Source organism: Artemia sp. Qi Xiang Cuo, chromosome 3 (genome assembly GCF_049724085.1).
Source record: "Artemia sp. Qi Xiang Cuo chromosome 3, ASM4972408v1, whole genome shotgun sequence".
Classification (NCBI taxonomy): domain Eukaryota; kingdom Metazoa; phylum Arthropoda; class Branchiopoda; order Anostraca; family Artemiidae; genus Artemia; species Artemia sp. Qi Xiang Cuo.
Genome location: NC_142796.1, coordinates 66,785,373 through 66,806,194, shown reverse-complemented (window position 1 = coordinate 66,806,194; position 20,822 = coordinate 66,785,373). Strand labels below are relative to the sequence as shown.

General features: G+C 35.0%; 1 protein-coding gene across 2 annotated transcripts in view; it reads left to right on the top strand.

The window, feature by feature from the left end:
* Positions 1–20,822, top strand: part of LOC148954434 (peroxisomal N(1)-acetyl-spermine/spermidine oxidase-like) — a 57,136-nt gene that overhangs the window by 24,966 nt on the left and 11,348 nt on the right. For both annotated transcript variants that reach the window (XM_089086513.1, XM_089086514.1), the window contains exons 4-6: positions 6,521–6,766; positions 10,748–10,876; positions 18,382–18,575. In XM_089086513.1, coding sequence (XP_088942639.1) covers positions 6,521–6,766; positions 10,748–10,876; positions 18,382–18,575 — 569 coding nt within the window. The remainder of the gene's footprint in view (positions 1–6,520; positions 6,767–10,747; positions 10,877–18,381; positions 18,576–20,822) is intronic.

Below are 20,822 nucleotides of genomic sequence, written 5' to 3'. Positions count from 1 at the left end.
GTATAGCAGCCTTAACTTTCCAACTAAACGAAAACAATGGACAGAAGTCAGTATCTGTGATAAGGATGAAAGTGATTCATCTTCCCTAGTCTCCCTGAAAGTCTCCCTAGTCTCCTTCCTCCTCTGTCTTCTGTTGAAAGCGCTACAAAAGGACCAAAGTTTTCTTTGACTGATCTTGATATAATATCAGCTAACTATCTTCAGCCTGAATGTATACCATTGATATCGCATCTTCTGTTTTTCTTTTCACATGTGCCTTTGTTTGCCCATTTTACCTGTCAGTTTTTGTGTGGTATGGGAACTTTCATCCTTTGAAAAAGTTCATCTTTTAGTACTATTACGGTATCTTGTAATCTGAGTAAAATTATTGAATAGATTGTTCTTCCCCATGTTACTTCTGGTACTGATTGTGAGGAGAGTGAGCTTGAGTTTCAGTTTAGTGTTGTGTCCAGCTATACCCACCGTATTCTGTCTTCTATTCTTCAGGATTCATCTCGAATGAATATGGTTTACACCTTTGTGTACTTGATATTTCTAAGGCCTTCGTTTTATTTAACTATTTTCAGCTTTTACATTCTTTATTTTCTAATGGGGTTAATATGTGAAATATGTCCATCGTTTTCTTTCTGAAATGTTGGTTCTCGTATTCATTTCTTAAAGTTTCGGTTCTGTTTGTTCTGGTTAATGGTTCTCTTTATGATCCTTTCAAAAAGGAGCTCGACGAGGAGGAGTTGTGTCTACTAGTTTGTTTAAAGTAGGAATTTTGCGAATAACTTTAAACATATATCCAATACTTCTATGGTTTAGCTACCGTGTTATACCTAGACAATGTTGATGATCTTTTATTTATAGCCTTCATTAATTGCCTCAAAGTAGATCTAAACATAGCCTTCAAAAATAAATAAGTTACAAAAGTGAACTCGAGCGCCACCAGTGTCAGTCTTGATGCCACTATTGTAGGTATCACGGCCCACGGTGTTACACGAACTCTGTGACGTGCCACGGATTCTACAATTTCCGCCCTCACCGGCATTTGTGCTATAAAACTGCCACAGCCACGACCAGTATGGCTACTACAACTCTACTACCTGTGGGGAGTAAGTGCCACAATATACAGCCCATGGTGCTACGGTCTGTGCCACCAATAGTTTATGAATGAATATTTCTTTGGCGGGGGGGGGGGCTTTCAGTAGGTATTACGAATGACGGTAATTCCAAATACTGTCCTCCCAACTGTATCAGAGCTCGGGGAAAATAGTCAATAACAATCGTAGAAGTTCAACTCACTTTTGTTGACCAAAGTGTCAAATCCAACAATATATTGATAAACTCCGAACATCAACTCTAAACACAAATTACCTCAAGAAGTACATCCAGAAAAAAATAAGGTTGCGTCTAACGCGGCCCAGTATAGATACAGCCAATCAAAGCAGTGAAACCCCAAAATCGAATTTACAGTATCCATAAATTACGAATGAATGGCCTAGCATTTAGCTAACCCGTGTGATGACTCACACATAATTTTAATACGAAATCAACTTATTTTCTCTTGTGAAATTAGTTCATTTCAACTGCCATTGAAAACAGGCTAGATGATATGAGAGAGTTTAAAGTGCAGATAAAAATTATCTTCTAGGTAAATCTATATCGTAGGCATCGCGATAGCGCTGCCTAAGTACAGAACAATGTTGGCACAATGTATTATTTATTTGTTTATTTCTTTAGACCAGGGCACTTTGTATCGAAGGAGTTGTCGTAGAAACTTTAAAAAGAGCTCATTCGATTGGAAATTCAAATGGCTAGTGCCCTTTTTAATAGTTGAAACTGATTGGAGGTCAACTAAGCCCTTTTTAATAGTTGAAACTGATTGGAGGGCAACTAACCCCCCTCTCATGCCCACCTTTTCCCCAAACACATGCAATGAAAATCTTGAGATATCCATTTTATTCAATACAGTTAAAAGTTCTGGAAATTAGGTCTTTGAGGATGATAACCCCCACAGAGTCCCCAGGGCGAGGGTTATAAGTTATGCCCTGGGGGTATATAAGGTTGTATAGAAAGCATTGTCGAAGAAACTTCAAAAAGGGCTGATTTGATTAGAAATTGAAAGGGCTTGTGCCATTTTTAATAGTCGAAAGTGATTGGAGGGCAACTAAACTCCCTCTCACGCCCACTACTTCCCCAAACACATCCAATCCAAATTTTGAGATAACCATTTTGTTCAACGTAGTTGAAAGTTCTGAAAATTATGTCTTTGAGGATGAAAAACCCCCACAGTCCCTAGAGCAAAGGTTATAAACTATGCCCTGAGGCCATACAAGGTTTTTATAAAAAGCTTAGTCTAAAAGCTTCAGAAAGGGCTCATTCGATTGGAACTTGAAAGGGCTGTTGCCCCTTTTAATAGTAAAAAGTAACTGAAGGGTAACTAACCCCCCTCCCACGCCCACTATTTCCCCAAACACATCCAATCAAAATTTTGAGATAACTATTTTGATCAACTTAGTTGAAAGTTCTGGAAATTAGGTCTTTGGGGATGACGACCCCCCACATCCCTTAGGGTAAGGGTTGTAAGTTATGCCCTGGGGGCATAACTTACAACCTTGTTTTTTATAGAAAGGGTTGTCGTAGGAAGGTCAAAAAGGGCTCATTCGATTGGAAATTGAAAGGGCTAGTGCTCTTTTAAATAGTAGAAAGCGTTTGGAGGGCAACTAACCCCCTATCATGCCTGCAATTTCTCCAAACACATTCAATCAAAATTTTTAGATATCTATTATTTTTTTTTTCAACGTACTTGAAAGTTCTAGAAATTAAGTCTTTGAGGATGACAACCCCCCACAGCCCTCAGGGTAAGGGTTGTAGGTTATGCCCTTGGGGCATATAAGGTTTTTATAGAAACCGTTGTCGTAAAAACTTCAAAAATGGCTCTTTTGATTGGAAATTGAAAGGACTTGGACCCTTTTTATTAGTGGAAAGTGATTGGAGGGCAACTAATCCCCCTCACACACCCACCATTTCCCAAAACACATCGGGGGGATTGTCATCCTCAAAGACATAATATCCAAAACTTTCAACTACGTTGAAAAAAATTGCTATCTCTAAATTTTGATTCGATGTGTTTGGGGAAATGTTGGGCGTGACAGGGGGGATAGTCGCCCTCAATCACTTTCGACTATTAAAAAGGGCACTAATTCTTTCAATTTCCAATCAAATGATCCCTTTTTGAAGTCTCTATGACAACGCTTTCTGTAAAAACCTTATATTCCCCCACGGCATAACCTACAACCCCTACCCTGAGGGCTGTGGGGGTCGTCATCCTCAAAGACTTAATTTCTAGAACATTCAACTACGTTGAAAAATATGGCTATCTCAAAATTTTGATTGGATGTATTTGGGGAAATGGCGGGCATGAGAGGGGGGATGTTGATGATTTTTTACTTTTTTAAGTTCTCCATGCTTATTTTTGCCTATAGGCAAAAGAGTTTTTTTTTTATACATCCAATCCCCCTCTCCTTCTCTCTCTCTCCCTCTCTCTCTCCTCTCTCCTCTCTCCTCTCTCTCTCTCTCTCTCTCTCTTTTTTTCTCTTTCTCCATCTCCCTCTCGCTCTTTTGTCCACAACTGTTTTACATCATTGTTTTTTGGGATAGAAGTAAATCATTATTATTAATATGCCAGTGGAGTCAACAGTGGATATTTTGACCCTGTGTCCAAGGGTCGTCTTCAGCACAACACACCAAAAATATATAATATTTATACATTATATATATATATATATAAATTTAATATATATATATATATAAAATATATATATATATATATATATATATATATATATATATATATATATATATATATATATATATATATATATATATATATATATATATATATATATATATATATATCTTACATTAAAAATCCTCTCTTCCGAGATTGCATCTGGGTCAAACAAAACGAAACGATCGATGGCGCTGGTGATTTTCTCTTCGGCGGTAGCACCAGATCTCATTCGTGAATGCCTTCCATACTGTTGTGACAGGAGTTCAATTTCGCTTCAGCTGCTTAATTTTGTATTGCTCAGTGAAAAATTGCTTTATTGGGCAGAAGTTTGGTTTGCTTTGATCTAGATCAGAGTTAAAATTAGTTTTTCCATCCAGGAATATTGCGTTCAAAATTCATGTACTGAGGAAAATGTTCCTTATTATTTTTTATAGAAGTGGTCAAAGGAGTCTTTGTCTTAGGGAGACCAAAATATTTATTTTTCAGACAAACATACCAATTTGATTTCCTATAGCGACGTCGCTTGGTGGTTTCCTCGCTTGACAGAATTTACTGTCCGCTGTTAGCACTGTGTTGTAAGCTTTTTAAAAATATATCCTAGTGTTAGTAAGTACTGGTTGGAGAATTTGAGAGTTCGAAAAGGGGTTAATGTACAATTGATGTGATTTGACTTTTCAAACTTGACTTTTCGATTTCCTTGACTTTTATTTTAACAAAAATGGGGAGGTAACTTGTTCAAAGAGCATGAGAAATTTGGTTTTTGGTTCTTGGTAGTATATGGTGACTTGAAGTGTGTCCAGTTCGGCTGCTATTTAATAAAAAAAGAGTAGGTGACGTCTAAAGTTAAAATTAGATGTATTTTGAATTTAAAATTTATCGTCACTGAGAGGAGAGGAGGTGGTTTTTATTATTTAAAAAATAAAATAAAAAAAGGAGCATGGGAAATTTATAAGAATATGGATCTTTGGTTATTTGATCTGGAAAGATGTAAAACACTAGCGTCATTGACTGTTTAGCGTCTGGCGACTAAATTAAAAAAGTAGGAAATTTCACTCAAAAACTGGATTGTATATTTGGCATTCTAGGACTAAAGCTGAAACTTTTCTGTATGTGATATTTAATGATCTTTTTTTGGTTTTAAAGTTATTTTAAGTTGTAATCTAGTCTGCTTAAATTAGACCTTAGTAAAATCTTGGCAGATCACGTAGGCTAGTTGATTCTAAGCTGTTGGGCCTTCTAATGAGAAAATATTTCCATCTTTACGCTTCCCCATATTTTTCAATGCATGGAAAGACAATAAGTATCAGTAAAGGTTAGGCTAAAAATTGGGAGAGGGTGGGAATTGCCAAACGCCAAATGATGTTGATGATTTTTGTCTTCATCAATAGTGCCAATTTCTACTTTTTTAAGTTCTCCATGCTTATTTTTGCCCATAGGTAAAAGAGGTTTTTTGTATATGGGGGGAGACGAATGGAAAAGCAAAACTTGAAAATCCTATGCAACTCACAAAAATGAAACCATAACAATTGAGGCTATTCTGGGAATTTGTGTACAATTAGATCAGTTACCCTAAACAGACTAGGAGGGATTCTTCTTTCTTCAACAATTTTTATCAGCTGTTGGAGACGAACGTAATTGCTAACAAGTATTTTTAACTAATAATTTTCTTGAAGTGGACTAAAAGAATAAAAATTCGTGAGTCAGATTAGAGTAAAAAAGCGTAAAAACTAATTCTTCCACTGCTGCACTATCAGTTTTTTAACATTGCGCCTAAAATCTAGAACAACGTTTCAATTTGTTGGAAAATTTTCAAACAATGTTAGCTTGTAATTTTTTTTTTAGCTCGGTGAAGCGCAATTGTTAGGTAACAGTTTTGGTAAGACCTAGGAAAAGTCTTTGAGGTAGTAGTTCGAGCCCTGGCGTCGCTGATTATTTTGTTTGGAACGGATTTCAGCGATGTGACTCTGTAAGCTCAGCCAGAGTTGAACAGCTCCAAATGAAAATGGCAAGTGCTCCCATCTACATAAATTCACCTCCTTCTCTACAGCATCCTATTATTGTATCACACATTGTCTAATCGACAAGACAGACACGGAGGTGTACAGCTTGGTCCAATTATATTAAGGTTGACACGCCGAGGACGGAATACTTGAAGAACGGTGCTATTTGATTGTGCTCATCGATTTGGAATGATCTTTCTGGGTTGTTATCCCTTAAAGTTTCTCTGTTGGCTCCTTCAGAGAAGATTCATTAGGCATCTAAAAAATCGTGATGGAGCGAGTTTAGGAATAAAAAAAAGCCTTGCACTTCCGGTCGAAGGCAGAGAACACGTGGATCGTTGTCTGAAATTTTTGCGGTCGAAAACTGTTAGAAGAATAGAAGATAAATTCAGCAACATTTCATTTAAATTAGAAGAAAAGAAAATTGTACCACCTTTATTGAAAATTCAACGCAATATTAAAGAATTCAAGACAGTTAATGAACCCTCTAAGTCAATGGACCGGAAATTTGCTGTAACCTGAAAGTTATTATTTTAATCAGTATAAATATAGTTTGTTTTAATGTTAATACTTTAGTTTCTCTGCTAATGATGATGACTAATGAGCTTTTATATATATTTGTTTCAAAGGCTAATTAAAGGACCTATCCTTATTTGGAACTCTTATCGTCAAAACTGTTTGAGTGTATTGCCATTGATATATTTCTTTTTTGCTTAGTTTTAAATTTGATCTATTTTTAAAGGAAGAAATCCCCGCCGACAAACGTCCGTCTAGTATTTCAACTCTACCAGGTTTTCAGTTCAATAAACCAGTTCATAAAATAGAATACTTGCCAGGAGACTCTATGCCAGTGAAACTGAGTCTAGACGACGGAACTTCACAGAGTTTTGATTCTGTTGTTTTTACCGGATCATTGGGTGTGCTAAAAGCCAACGGAAAGAATATATTTTCGCCTGCGCTGCCAATTAAGAAACAAAATGCAATTGAGGTAATTGTTAAATTATGCGTAAGTCAGCTAAAAAAGGTAGAAAGTGTTTACAGTTCTTATCTGAAAACATTTAAAGCCTTTTTCAGTGTTGCTTATGGTACACTATTAGTTTTTTTTTTTTTTTTTTTTTTTTTTTTTTTTTTTTTTTTTTTTGGATTGTCATGTTATTAATTATATTAATTTATTGTAAATTAAAATTATAGTCCGATTAATTGTAAATTAAAAATCTTGTTTATTATGTAAAATGGATTTATGTCACACTGGTCTCTTACCTTTGAGGTTTTAGCTTTTATTTTTCCTATATTTAAGTCTTCTGTTGATTGAGCTCAGCAGCGTAAGTTTCAATATTTAACATTAACAAATTTGTATGGTCCACTTTCGTGTTCTCAAAGCAAAATTCATTTTTTTACTTTCCAATTCCTGTTGGGTTTTTTTTTTTACTATTACATCTGTCTATTCATTGTTTTGTCCCTTTATTATAGTTGTATTTGTTTGTATATAATGGCTTGTCCTGTTTTTTATTTTTTTTTTTTTTTTTAACCTCCCTTTAGGAATGGAGTGTCCTCATCTGATAGAATAGATTCATTGAGTTGCTGCTCAAAAGTCGGTTTCGAATCTTCGTTTGTAAGGTCAAATCTTATCTGGGTAAGGTTAAACTTGCCCAGGTAACGTTCGACACTTGGAGACGGCAGTGGTAAGTTTATTAAAATACGTAAGAGAAGTAAACTTCTCTGCGGAGAAAGAAAGAGGAAAAAATATGCAAGGTGTTTTGAAGAAAATCTATTTTGGAATAATTTTAGACTAGGCTAATTAAAATCAATCAGTAAGCTGTGCTATAGACGAAGTCGCTTCTGCTCAAGAAGTCTCTTAAAAAAGGGCTCGTGTATTTTCTACATATCTTCGGAATGCAAAAAGGACCTTATATCTAAAATAGTTTAGTTTATTAGTCCTTAATGGGATAAGAGAATGGCGGGTGACCCATTTAAGGCTAGGAGGAGATGTTTTAAATGATTTAGAATTTGGGGTTTTTCTTGGGGGGTGACTAACGCATAAGGTTCACTCAGGAAAGAAAAAAAGAATTTTAATAATGACAAGTCTGAAACGTTGTTCATTGTTCACACCGTTCATAGCAACGTTTCAGACTATTCATTGCCTAAGCTCAGCCTAACATAGCGCCTGAAACGGTGCTATGAACGGTGTGAATAATGACAAAAAAGCCTTAAAATGCTTCCTAACGGATTAAGGTAAATAAACAATCGAAATAAAACATTAAACAATGAAGAAGTTAGGAAGCATTTTAAGGCTTTTTTGTCATTGTTCACACCGTTCATAGCACCGTTTCAGACTATTCATTGCCTAAGCTCAGTCTAACATAGCGCCTGAAACGGTGCTATGAACGGTGTGAATAATGACAAAAAAGCCTTAAAATGCTTCCTAACGGATTAAGTTAAATAAACAATAGAAATAAAACATTAAACAATGAAGAAGTTAGGAAGCATTTTAAGGCTTTTTTGTCATTTTTCACACCGTTAATAGCAACGTTTCAGACTATTAATTGCATAAGCTCAGTCTAACATAGCGCCTGTAACGGTGCTATGAACGGTGGGAATAATGACAAAAAAGCCTTAAAATGCTTCCTAACGGATTAAGTTAAATAAACAATAGAAATAAAACATTAAACAATGAAGAAGTTAGGAAGCATTTTAAGGCTTTTTTGTCATTTTTCAAACCGTTCATAGCAACGTTTCAGACTATTCATTGCCTAAGCTCAGTCTAACATAGCGCCTGAAACGGTGCTATGAACGGTGTGAATAATGACAAAAAAGCCTTAAAATGCTTCCTAACGGATTAAGTTAAATAAACAATAGAAATAAAAAATTAAACTATGAAGAAGTTAGGAAGTATTTTAAGGCTTTTTTGTCATTGTTCACACCGTTCATAGCAACGTTTCAGACTATTCATTGCCTAAGCTCAGCGTAACATAGCACCTGAAACGGTGCTATGAACGGTGCGAATAATGACAAAAAAGCCTTAAAATGCTCCCTAACTTCTTCATAGTTTAATGTTTTATTTCTATTGTTTATTTAACTTAATCCCTGTTTTCTTATTTTCTTTTTCTTTTTTTTGAGGCCGCGTCATATAGGGCGAACGATATAGGTAAGCCAAGGAAATTCTCGTTCAGCTGCAAATACTGAAATCTGGTCAAACACAATCAAAGGGTGCCTACTTTTTTGCGATCATTACGTCGCTGACACCTGCAAGATATAGGGGCCAAAAGTTGAAGTTGATTTTTCATGAAAAGGTTTGCGACTATTCCCTGATGTTCGGGGTAATGTTTGTCAGAAGGAAAACAAGAAAACTGCGTAAAACATAGGTTTTAAACTTGGGAAAATATATTTTTCCATAATTTTGGCTTGAGTCAACTGAAAGTTTCATTGAAACAGTGCAGTCTATCCCTTCTTCTGAAGGAAACACTATAATAGTATAAGGACAGTATGATGTGATTCATCAATCAACATTTGTCCCCGATCAACTTGGACAAAAGCTCTAGCGCTCCCCAAATCCTTGCAAATAGGTCTAGCACGAAAAATGGATCAAACGAGTTCCCTTGGAAGGGAATGGGAACAGTATTTCAAAAAGTGTGCTTTTATGTCAAAAAAATTTGAAAGACATTAGGTGGTTTTATAGAGTTGTCAAAGAAGTACTTCTCTTACCACCCCTTTATCCGAAAAGGTTTGTTTTAGGACAATACAATATGTACCATCCTTGTGAGAGGGCTTCACACTATACAAAGGCAATTGAAATTCCTAATATGGATTATCTTACGAAAGAAAAAGCTAAATAACGCCTGTTATTCGTTCTAATCAAGTTACTTTTCTGGGATCAGAGGGATGTACGAGTCTTCTGATTGTGCGATCCGCCCCTTCAGTCCATTGATCAGGACTAATGGTCTAAATGGGTCAAAGTACTGATAATTTTGTTGATAGATTAGTTTTTTATGATTCAAAAGATGAATGTCTTAGGGATCTTAGGAAAGTGGAAGCAATAGAAGTGATTTCAGGTGAGAGAGTTGAAACTAATGGACCTTTAGGGTGTGATGCTGAATCATTGGGGTGGTGTTGGTACTAAAAATAGTGGTATTGCTCGAAATATATTTACAAAAATAAAAATATCTTAAAATATATAACAAAAACTGTATATGAAATCATAAAGCGAATAGAAATTGTCTAAAAATTTTTTCCACGAAAAAATAAACACTAATAATGAAACTTAAAAGGAGCAAATATTAACTATATAAGATAGGATATATCCTAGACATATCCTAGACAAGCTTAAGGATATATCCTAGACATATCCTAGACAAGCTTAAGAATATATCCTAGACAAGCTTAAAGAAACATATATTACTACAAATGAAGAAATAAAACCTAAAATGGGAGCATATTACAATCAACAATAAAGTCAAACCTAAATAAGTATAGCAGGATGTGTGCTACCCAGACTGCCAGACTGCTTGTCTTCTACCCAGAATTCTACCCAGACTGCTTCAAATATTGTCAGGTGATGTCTTGGGGGGTTTCCATGCATTTGAACGGTATTAATGATAAAGCAAGGAATAATTAATAAAAATAATTTTCAATTTGAAATAGTAAGGCTAATTTTGTTGGCAGATGTGCTATTTATGAATTAAATATTCTTATATATTCTTATCAGTGTAAACGTATCTTTCTGATATTATGAAAAAAAAGAAACTCTGTTTGAAATATGTCTTGTTTTCATTAAATCGAAGATTACACACTAGCCTCAAGGGAAGATTCTCTGGGTGGAATCCCCTGCTCTTCCATATGGCAATTTATGCTCGTGTTAAGTTTGACTTTAACAATTAGAAATAAAAAAAAACTATATGTTTTTATAGAATAAATTGTGTATTGATTTACGATTTGAATATTTAGTTCTTAAATGAGACTTTTATCTTTTCAGTATTTAGACCTTGGGACAGTAGACAAAATTTTTCTTGAATTTGAGGAGTGTTGGTGGCCCAAGGACCTAGGTGGCTTTGGTTTTCTCCGTTCTGATACAGAAAAGTTTTCGCCGGATAAACATGCAAAGGTAAAGGGTTTAGTTTCAAGGGTTTAACGCGAATAGCTTTTTCTCACGAAATTTGATTTTTTTTTTTTTTTTTTTTTTTTTTTGCTCATTTAACTACATAAACGAAAAACTTCTTTCTTTTTTTTTTCTTTTTTTTAACTAAATTGAAAATATTTGTATAGAGTAAAGTTAGACATATTAAATTTTTAGTGGCGTCAATTGGGGGAGGTGGGGTTCGCTTGCGTTCCTTAGATTTTGAAAACATATTTCTAAAAATATCATAATTAAAATATTTTTTTAAGGATATTTTCAGTGAAAAAATAGAAAAAGACGCCAAGTTTATCCCCTTCCATATGGTGCTCTACAGCTAAGGTAGCAGTCTGCTAATTCCGGAACCCTGTGGAATTCAATAAATTCAACAGAGGGTATTATGGTATCTCCCTATATAAGAAGCTAAGGAGTTTCATGTGTTTCTTGATTTAGTAATTATTCAGCTCTAAATAAATTATTTAATTTTGGTTTAAGGGGTGAGATTTCTGGGAACCTTTCTTTTTTTTTTTGGTTGTAACAGACATGTGTACAGTGCTTTATAAGAAAAAAGATATTTTTTAATACCTATAACCACTTTTTGGTTCTTGGGGTTGATAGAATCGAGGCAGTGTTGCGATGAGTGGTACAATTGGAGCGGATTTAACTCGTTTTCTTATGATATTAATTAAAAAAACTTTTTTCACAAAATAAGTTTTTCAAAGAAAAGTAAAGAACTCCATTAAACAAAAAATGAGCAAAAATGAAATCAAATAATCTACAAGGCTTGAAACTACCACAAATCAGCATCGATAAAAAAATGAAACCCAAAACGAACAGAAATTACAATAAATAACCGAGTTAAACTCAAAGCCCTCAGGGCAAGGGTTGTAAGTTAAAAAGGGCACAAGCCACTACTGTTTCCAATTGAATGAGCCCTTTTCGAAGTTTATGCGACAACTTCTTTGATACGTAGCGCCCTGCTCTAAAGGAAAAACAAAATAATAACTGGTACATAGTGCCAACTTCGTTCTTATATGCCCTCAGGGCATAACTTAAAACCCTTGCCCCGATGGTTATGGAGGAGTTTCCTCCTCAAAACATATTTTCTATCTGGAAATCAACTACGCTGAACAAAACGGGTATCTCACAATTTTTATTGGATGTGTCTGGGGGAATGATTGGCGTGGGTGAGTCTAGCCCTCAAATCACTTTCGATTATTCAAAAGAGCACAAGCCAGTCCAATTTCCAATCGAATGAGCCCTTTTCGAACTTTCTACGTCAACTCCCTCAATACGAAGTGCCCGGGTATGGAGAAAAATTTAATAAATAAAAATAAATAATACATTGTGCCAACATCGTTTTTTACTTACGCAGCGCTATTGCGCTGCCTATGATATAAAAAGTATCATCATACTAAATAATTTGCTTGCTACATAAACCAAGGTAATGCCTCTATAATTACCAGACTCACTCTTATAACCTTTCTTAAAGAAGTGTTAAATTACAGTAATCTAAAATATTTTACAGTAAAGAACAAATTCTAGCCAATAGTAACCAAATTTTTAAAATAAAATGCATTTTTCGACAGAATACATGGCAAGAGATGACGTTCCTAGCTGCCTTATGCACTGACAAAGATCGTCTGGAGTAAGAGGGGTGTTGTCATCTCTCTGAATATATACTTACCCCAACATTCCTTTTGAAACTTTATTTAGATTAAATAGAATATTAAGGGGGGTGTCAAACCAAATCAAAAGACCTATGTAAATCCATTCTATTAAAAAGGTGTATCTTAGGCAGCGCAATTGCGCTGTTGGCAAAGCCAGAATATAACTTTAAAATTACTGAAAAAAATTCTTTTAAATGTTTTCACAATTATAACTTTAAGAAATCAAAAATTAATTAAGATTTGAAGGAATTAATATCAGCATGTGTATATTAAATTGACAATGCACATTCATTTGAATTTTTTTCAGTAAAGTACAAATTATATTCTGGCTTTTAGAAAGCATAGGAGTTTTGAATCCTACTCATATTAATATCTGTTCTTTTTGAGTTTGACTCTGTTATTTATTTTAATTTCTGTTTGTTTTGGGTTTCACTTATTTATTGATACTGATTTGTGGTAGTTTGTATGCTTGGTAGATTATTTGATTCAATTTTTGTTTATTTTTGGTTTAATGAAGTTACTTTTTTTTTAAACTTATTTTGTGGAAAAAGTTTTTTTTTAATTAATCATTAAGAAAAGGGGAACTATTTGATTCTGGGTGCGTCTGAAAAGGCTAAAAGCTTTAAGGTAAAACCTTGAGGATTATTAAGGGGTATGTTATACTTAATCATAAGGCAGTATCTGCATCAAGCTTATCAAAAAGGAGGATCTGCAATATTTTAAGACCGGCCAAGGGCATCAAGTTGAAACTTTCAGGACATATTGAGGGAGATGTTGAAAAGTGGTTGCCCTTTATTTACCCTCTCTCCAAAAGTGTTTGATCAAAGTTTTGAAATAATCATTTTGTTCAAAATAGTAATAAGCTCATACAGCTATCCCTATGGGGATGACATAACCCCCACATCTTTGGAGAGGGATGCCACATCTTTGGAGCTTTGGAGAGGGATGTCACACAATAAAACACACTGTATGGGTGCTGGTTGCCGGAAAGACATATCGTCAATATCTAAGAAAGGCTAAGGGTAATAAGTTGAAAATTTCAACAGATGTTAAGAGGGACGTTGAAAAGCTATCAGAGGGCAACCAGCCGTCTTTGTCAAACAGTTCGTGGTAACGAACTGTAAGTAAGGAGCGACCCGGCTCAATGGTAACCGAAACTCTAGAAAACGGGTTTTTGATACCAATAGATATATCAAAAGAATCAAATTTCAATGCTGATTTCAAATATATAATTTTTATTAAGTTTAGTGCTACCCATCAAAAGTTATGCGCCTGAGAAAATTTGGCTGATTTTCAAAAAAGTGGGAGAGACCCCCTAAAAGTTATAGAACCTTAATGAAAATCACACCATCATATTCAGCGTATCAGAGAACCCTACTGTAGAGGTCTCAAGCTCCTATCTACAAAATGTGGAATTTTCCATTTTTGTCCAGAAGAAAGATAACGGATGCGTGTTTATTTGTTTGTTTTTTTTGTTTTTTTTTCCATCGGTGATCGTATCGACCCAGTGGTCCTAGAATATCGTGGGAGGGCACATTGGAACGGAAATTAAAATTTCTTGTGCCCTTTGTAAGTGACCAAAAAAAATGGAGGGCAACTAGGCCCCCTCCCACGCTTATTTTTTTCCCAAAGTCACCCGATCAAAATTTTGAGATAGCCATTTTGTTCAGCATGGTCGAAAATATGATAGATATGTCGTTTAGGGTGACTTAATCCCCCGAAGTTCCCAGAGGGAGGGCTAAAAGTTATAAACTTTACCCACTGTTAACATATAGTATTGGTTATTGGGAAGTATACAGAAGTTTTCAGGAGGTTTTTTTTTCTCGTAGTGGGAGGGAAGGGGGGGTCGGTGGTTATGTTGGAGGATCTGTTAATGAAGCAAGTTTTCATGGGGGAAGGGAAATTTCCATGAAGGGGGTGCCGGACTTACCAGCATTATTTATTGGTTATTGGGAAGTATACAACCATTTTCAGGAAGGATTTTTTCTGGAGGGGGGGGGGTAGAGGAGGGGATTACTCTGGAGAATAGTTCCGGATAGGATGTTTGTTGGGGGTAAGGGAAATTTCTATGAAGGGGGCGCCGGATTTCCAAGAATAATTGAATAGACGATCAGAAATTAAACAAAAAAAAACAAGTTTTTTCAACTGAAATGTAAGAAGGAATATTAGAACTTAAAACGAACAGAAATTATAACGTATGTGAGGGGGTTCTCCCCCAAGTCAATACCTCGCTCTTTACGCTACAGTTTTTTTTTATTTCTTTCAAAATAGCTATCTATTCTAATTAAACGGCATTTTTGATTATGGGGTTTTTTAATAAAATTTTTTTTTTAAATTTTAACGTAAAGAGCGTGTTATTGACTACGGGGAGAAGCCCTTCATATGCGTAATAACATATACGTAATAAAAAAAAACAATAAAAAAACAATCGATTCGTCTCAATAGTAATAGAAACTTTTAAAAGCGGAATTTTGATGTCAATAAATGTATCAAAATAATGTGCTTATAATGCTGATTCTAAATCTATCAATTTTATTAAGTTTAGTATTACTCATCAAAGGCTAAGAGCCCGGAAAAATTTACTCGATTTTCTAAAGAGGGGGGAAACATCCCCTACAAGTGAAAGAATTTTAATGAAAATCACACCGTCAGATTCAGCGTATCAGAAAACCCTATTATATAGGTTTCAAGCTCATATCTGCAAAAATCTGCAACTTTGTATTTTTTGCCAGAAGAAAAATATACGAATATAGAAGTTAGTTACGTAAGTTAATTTGTAAAGACATCCATTTAGCAAAAGAAAAGTAAAATTTTTATGCAAATAAAAGCTGCATTAACTAAAAAACGATCAGAAATTAAATAAAAAAAAACAAGTTTTTTAAACTGAAAGTAAGGAGCGACATTAAAACTTAAAACGAACAGAAATTATTCCGTATATGAAAGGGGCTGTCCCCTCCTCAACGCCTCGCTCTTTACGCTAAAGTTTGACTCTGTCTCACAACTTTATTTTTTAAAACAATAAAAAACTTTAGCGTAAAGAGCGAGGCGTTGAGGAGGGGACAGTCCCTTTCATATACGGAATAATTTCTGTTCGTTTTAAGTTTTAATGTCGCTCCTTACTTTCAGTTTAAAAAACTTGTTTTTTTTTATTTAATCCTTTTTAGATCCTCTGTTCCCTTATAACTGATCAATATTTTGAAAAAGCGATTTTGTTTAAAACAGTCAAAAGTTCTAGTAACTATGCCTTCGGGGATGTAATGTCCCCACAACCACCAGGGCAAGGATAGTAAATTACGCAAATTGGCCCTTTTTTACATGCAGCAGTATCATTAAGGAAATGAGGGATGGATATTCTATGTGTGTTCGAAAAGACTAAGGTTATTAAGGTGATACTTCAGGAAATGTTGAGGGGTGTGTTAAACTGAATCTAAAGGCTCTGTGTGCATCCTGTTTATCAAAAAGGTGTATCTGCAATATCACAAGAACAGCTGAGTCTATTAAGTTTAAAATTTCAGGTCATGTTGAGGAGAATGTTAAAAAGCGGCTGGAGGGCAACCAGTCCCCCTTCCATTCCCTTTTTAGCTGCCCTCCCTCCAAAGATGTCTAATCAATTTTTTGTAATGACGCAGTAGCCTTTAGACTTTTCAAGTTAGAAGAGGGGGAAGATGGCAGTTGAAAATACTTGTTTGTAGTGATTTTTGTTCGTTTTAAGTTTTATCTTAATATTCAATTTTCAAGTTTATTGGTTTTAAGACTTATTTACTCATTTATATTAGTTCCTTTTGTGTTTTATTTTGCTATGATTGTTTATTTGATTTCTGTTCATTTCGGGTTTCATTTTATCTTTATTAGTAATATCTGGTCGTCTTGAGTTTGAATTATTATAGAAATTTATTTACTTACGTGGTAATTATAAAGGCTAATGCCTTTGCAATTACCACATTCACTCTTATCATCTTTCTAGGTTACTTTCTGCCGGAAGTAAATTAATTAGCACGATGATAACTTAGGCTTAGAGGTACTGCAGACAAAGTTTTCAGAGAGGAACAGTGAGGTTCTAGGAGGGGGGAAATGATGAGTCAACCAAATTTTAACTCTGAGATTTCAAATTTTAAATCGATTTTAACTCTGTTTTTAAATGAGACTAAAATGTTATCTGTTTTTAAATGAGATTAAACTGTGTTTTTAAATTATGATAAAATTTTAAATCGATTTTAAACGAGATTTTATCTCTGAGATTTCAAATTTTAAATCGAGAAGCGCCTGAGTCATCACTCATCAGTTTCGTAGATTATAAGCAGGCGTTTGATTTAGCCAATAGAAGATCTTCGGCGAAGGCTCTATCCTTGTATGGTTACATTAAACTCATTAGTGCTATGTACGAGAATAACATTGCTTCGGTTAAGGTAGGAAATGAGGTTAGTGGCTGGTTTGTATTGAATCAGGAGTTAGGTAGGATTGCGTTCTATCCCCATTTACATTAATCATTTTGATGGGCTTTGTCTTAAGGAACCCAGAAATTGCTACGGGAGAGCAAGGAATCAAATGAGGAAATAAAACCCTCTTAGACTTAGATTATGCTGATGATTTGAACATCCTAGATGAAAATATTAGAAAAATGATATATTTTTGGAGGTTTTGAGAGTTCAGGGTGCAAGAATAGATTTGAATTATTAAGATTTGAATATTATAGATTTGAATATTAAGAAGACTAAGTCGCTAAGCCTAAGGATAAATGAAGGTAATGTAAGGTAACGAGAAGATTGATCAATTGTAAAGCTTCAATTACCTACGTAGTATTGTTAGTAAAGACGGTGGGTGTATTGATGATATAGTTGAATAGCCAAGGCTCAAAGGTTTTGATTTTCGTAGTGAAAGTGTTTGGAGGAATAGGAAGATAAATCTGTGATCCAAGGTTAGAATAATAGAAGTTACAGTAATGACAGTGATCAAGTATGTTTCTGAAGCGTGGGCGCTCTGAAGGATGGAGAAGAATTAGTTAGATATTTTCCCGAGAAATTGTCTACGGATTGTTTTGGCCTGTCTCACTGACCGTATTTCAATCATTAAGCTGGCCAAAAAATGTAGTTCAATCCCGCTCTACAGGGCTATAACAAGAGAAAGGTTGAGATGGCAGGACATGTTCTGCGGATGAAGGATGACAGAATGCCATAGATCGTCCTTGTCAGCCAACGATATAGGGCCAAATGAAAATCACGTCAACCCTAAATGGTGTGGCTGGAGGTCGTAAGGAAATATTTAAGGGAAATGGGAGCTTCCTGGGAGGGTGCAATTTTACTTAAAGAACGTGAGAAGCTATCATTTTCCCATGAAAGCCTCATGAACTTGTTTCACGGAATACCGACAAATATTTATTGTAAAAAAAAAGGGGGGAAGTAATCCAATGAAAAATTTACTCATGAGGCTTAAGTTTGTAAACTTTGTAACATTGACAACTCAATATGGCTTCATTTTAAGACTGGATTAGGGATATTTTTGGATATTACACCGTTCGAAAAACTTTGACTGTACTAGATGTATGACGACATTTGGAGAACATACGAACATAAAATTAGAAAAGAACATAATTCGAATAAACATAAAATTTAACAAAATATGGAATAACATCATCGAAAATAGGGATAAAAAGATAGCGGAGAGTAGGTAACCCCTCGACGTCGGTGTGACGGTTTTGCGATTTCGGAAACCTTCTTTCTACGAACGAGCTAAATTTTGTTATTCAACAATACATTTGTGGTGTATTTCTTCATTAATGTATCTCTGAATTTAGGGTGAAATTTACAACTGCATATGGCTTCATTTTAGGACTGGATTAGAGATATTTTAGGATTTTACACCGTTCGGAAAAACCCATCTATGTTGGTTGGATGGATTTTCGGTGCCGCTGCACGCAGCATGGAAGAACTACCGGAAGAACAAGTTTTAGAAGATTGCTATCAATGTTTGAAGAAATATCTTGGAACTAGATATACAATACCCAGGCCCACAAAGGTTATCAGGTAAATCTTATATACATTTTGTGTATGGGTATAGTCTTCATTATTTCATTTTTCTTCTTCTTTTTTTCGGGTACTGGCAGCAAATTTATAGACATGGAAAGTTGGAATTTGTTTCGAAAGAAAAAAAGTAGAAAAATAACGTAATTTATTAGTAAAAACCACAGAAAAATAAGAAAAACAGTAATATTTATACGAAAAAGCTGCCATACCTAGTGGTACCGAGAGGCTGTGCAGTCTATATGATAACATGATTATGGTACCATATTAGAAAAAAAAAAAAAAAAAAAAAAAAGCTGCAAGGATGGATTTAGGAATGCTCAGTGCTAATCAAAAATGTAACATTCTGAATTGTCTTGATAGTTTTACATGCCTGACAGTTATTTGCCTTTGCTATAGATTTCGAGGTGAAATGGGGACGAAATCTATTAAGGATTACCAGTTAAATATTTGTTTCAACATGAGAACTGTTATAGAAAAAGAAACACACACACATATTTATGCAAAGGTGCTGCCATACCTAGAAGTACCGAGATGTGTGATAGGCTTAAAACTACAAGATATGAATTTACAACATCAAACATAACACAAGTCTTCAATCGTCTCCCATTATGAATGCAGCTCGAGCTATGGATCTTTTTTATGTATTTATAACGTAAGGAAGTTCTGGGTCAGGGATCTTCTGACAAATCCCGCTCTATGGAAATGGCCCCGACCGTTCCAACTCTATGGGTAAGCGTATAAGTACAGTCTCTGTTTTAAGCTCAAATTAGACTTAAGCACCTGGGTTTTTCCCATGTCAATGTTCCTCCACTTGCTTTTCGTTTATCTCATTTTCCTATGCTCTATCATTCAAATAATTGTTTTATAAGCCCCTCCTCTTCTCAAATAGATATAAAGCACTTTCACTAATGTTTCAGCTGCGTTTGTAACTTTATTCCCTAAGATATAAACAGCGACTTCACAAATGATTTTCGTAAAATTATTCCATCCATCTTCTTCATTGTCAAATTTTACATTTTGTAGTTTAGTATTCGACTATTCCTGGAAAGTTTCTCTCAAATTTTCATCCTGATATCTACCAACGTCATAGATTTCCGGAAATTAGTTCCTAAATTTTGGTTTTAAGTTAACCCTAGACACAACTAGATGGTGATCTTTACTTTTAACATCAATAACAGCACTCCTATATACCCTAATATCTTGTGTCAATCCTGCTGGTCTTCGGTTTACAATAATATAATCAATAAGGTTAGCTGTCTTGCCATCATGTGAATACCATGTTAACTTACGGACCATTTTATGACCAAATACTGCATTGGTTATAACTAGATTGTTATACCTACAAAATTTTAGCAGTCTGTAACTATTGCTGTTTTCTCTTTCTGCAGCAAGTTTATCTAGGCTAGGATACCATCTGTCCCTATTTCTACCGACCATGACATTAAAATCCTCTAATAAAAATACTATATTTCCACCTGGGACCTTGTCTATTTGTTCCTGTAGTTGTATGTAAAATTCAGCGGAGTCACTGCCTCCTCCATTAGTCGGTTCTACAGAGGCATATACTACTATGAATGATACCTTGCACCGTCTTGTCATAAATTAAGAAACTAGCATTCTTTTATTAATACCTTCCCAACCTAAACAAGACTTAGCAGCTTCCTTATTCATCATGAGCCCAACTCCCTGCCTATGCTGCTATACACCCCATCCTTCCTGCCTGAGTAAATAAGTTATGTATCACTTAATTTCATGTTTCCTAACCCAGGGATATAGGTTTCTGAAACTCCTAATAAATACACTTCGAAGGGTCTGAATTCGTCAGTCAAAATGTTGGTACGATAGTTGTTTTTTAACGTTGTATCATTCCCAGTTGAAATTTTCATATTCTTTAAATCATTGATTTTTTTGCCTCATGAAAAGCAGTGGTCCAGAAATAAGTGCTGGACAGGGACTAACATATCTTCTCAAGTCTACAGACAGCGCTTAAGTCGGCTTAGAGCAAGTCAGCAAGAAGTTCTTGAGACCTCCAGTTGAATGGAGGCTTTAAGCAATACTGGGCCATCTTGGTCACAACATGGTTTTCTAAACTTGGCGATGCTCTTCTATCCACAAGATTCGAAAGAAAATCTCAAGCCTATTACCTCCGATTCATTATATATTCATGCCTACAAATACTGTGCTACTACGGGGAGGCAACCCATAATAGATAAATTAGCTAGGAAGGGGTTTTCCAGACCAAACCCA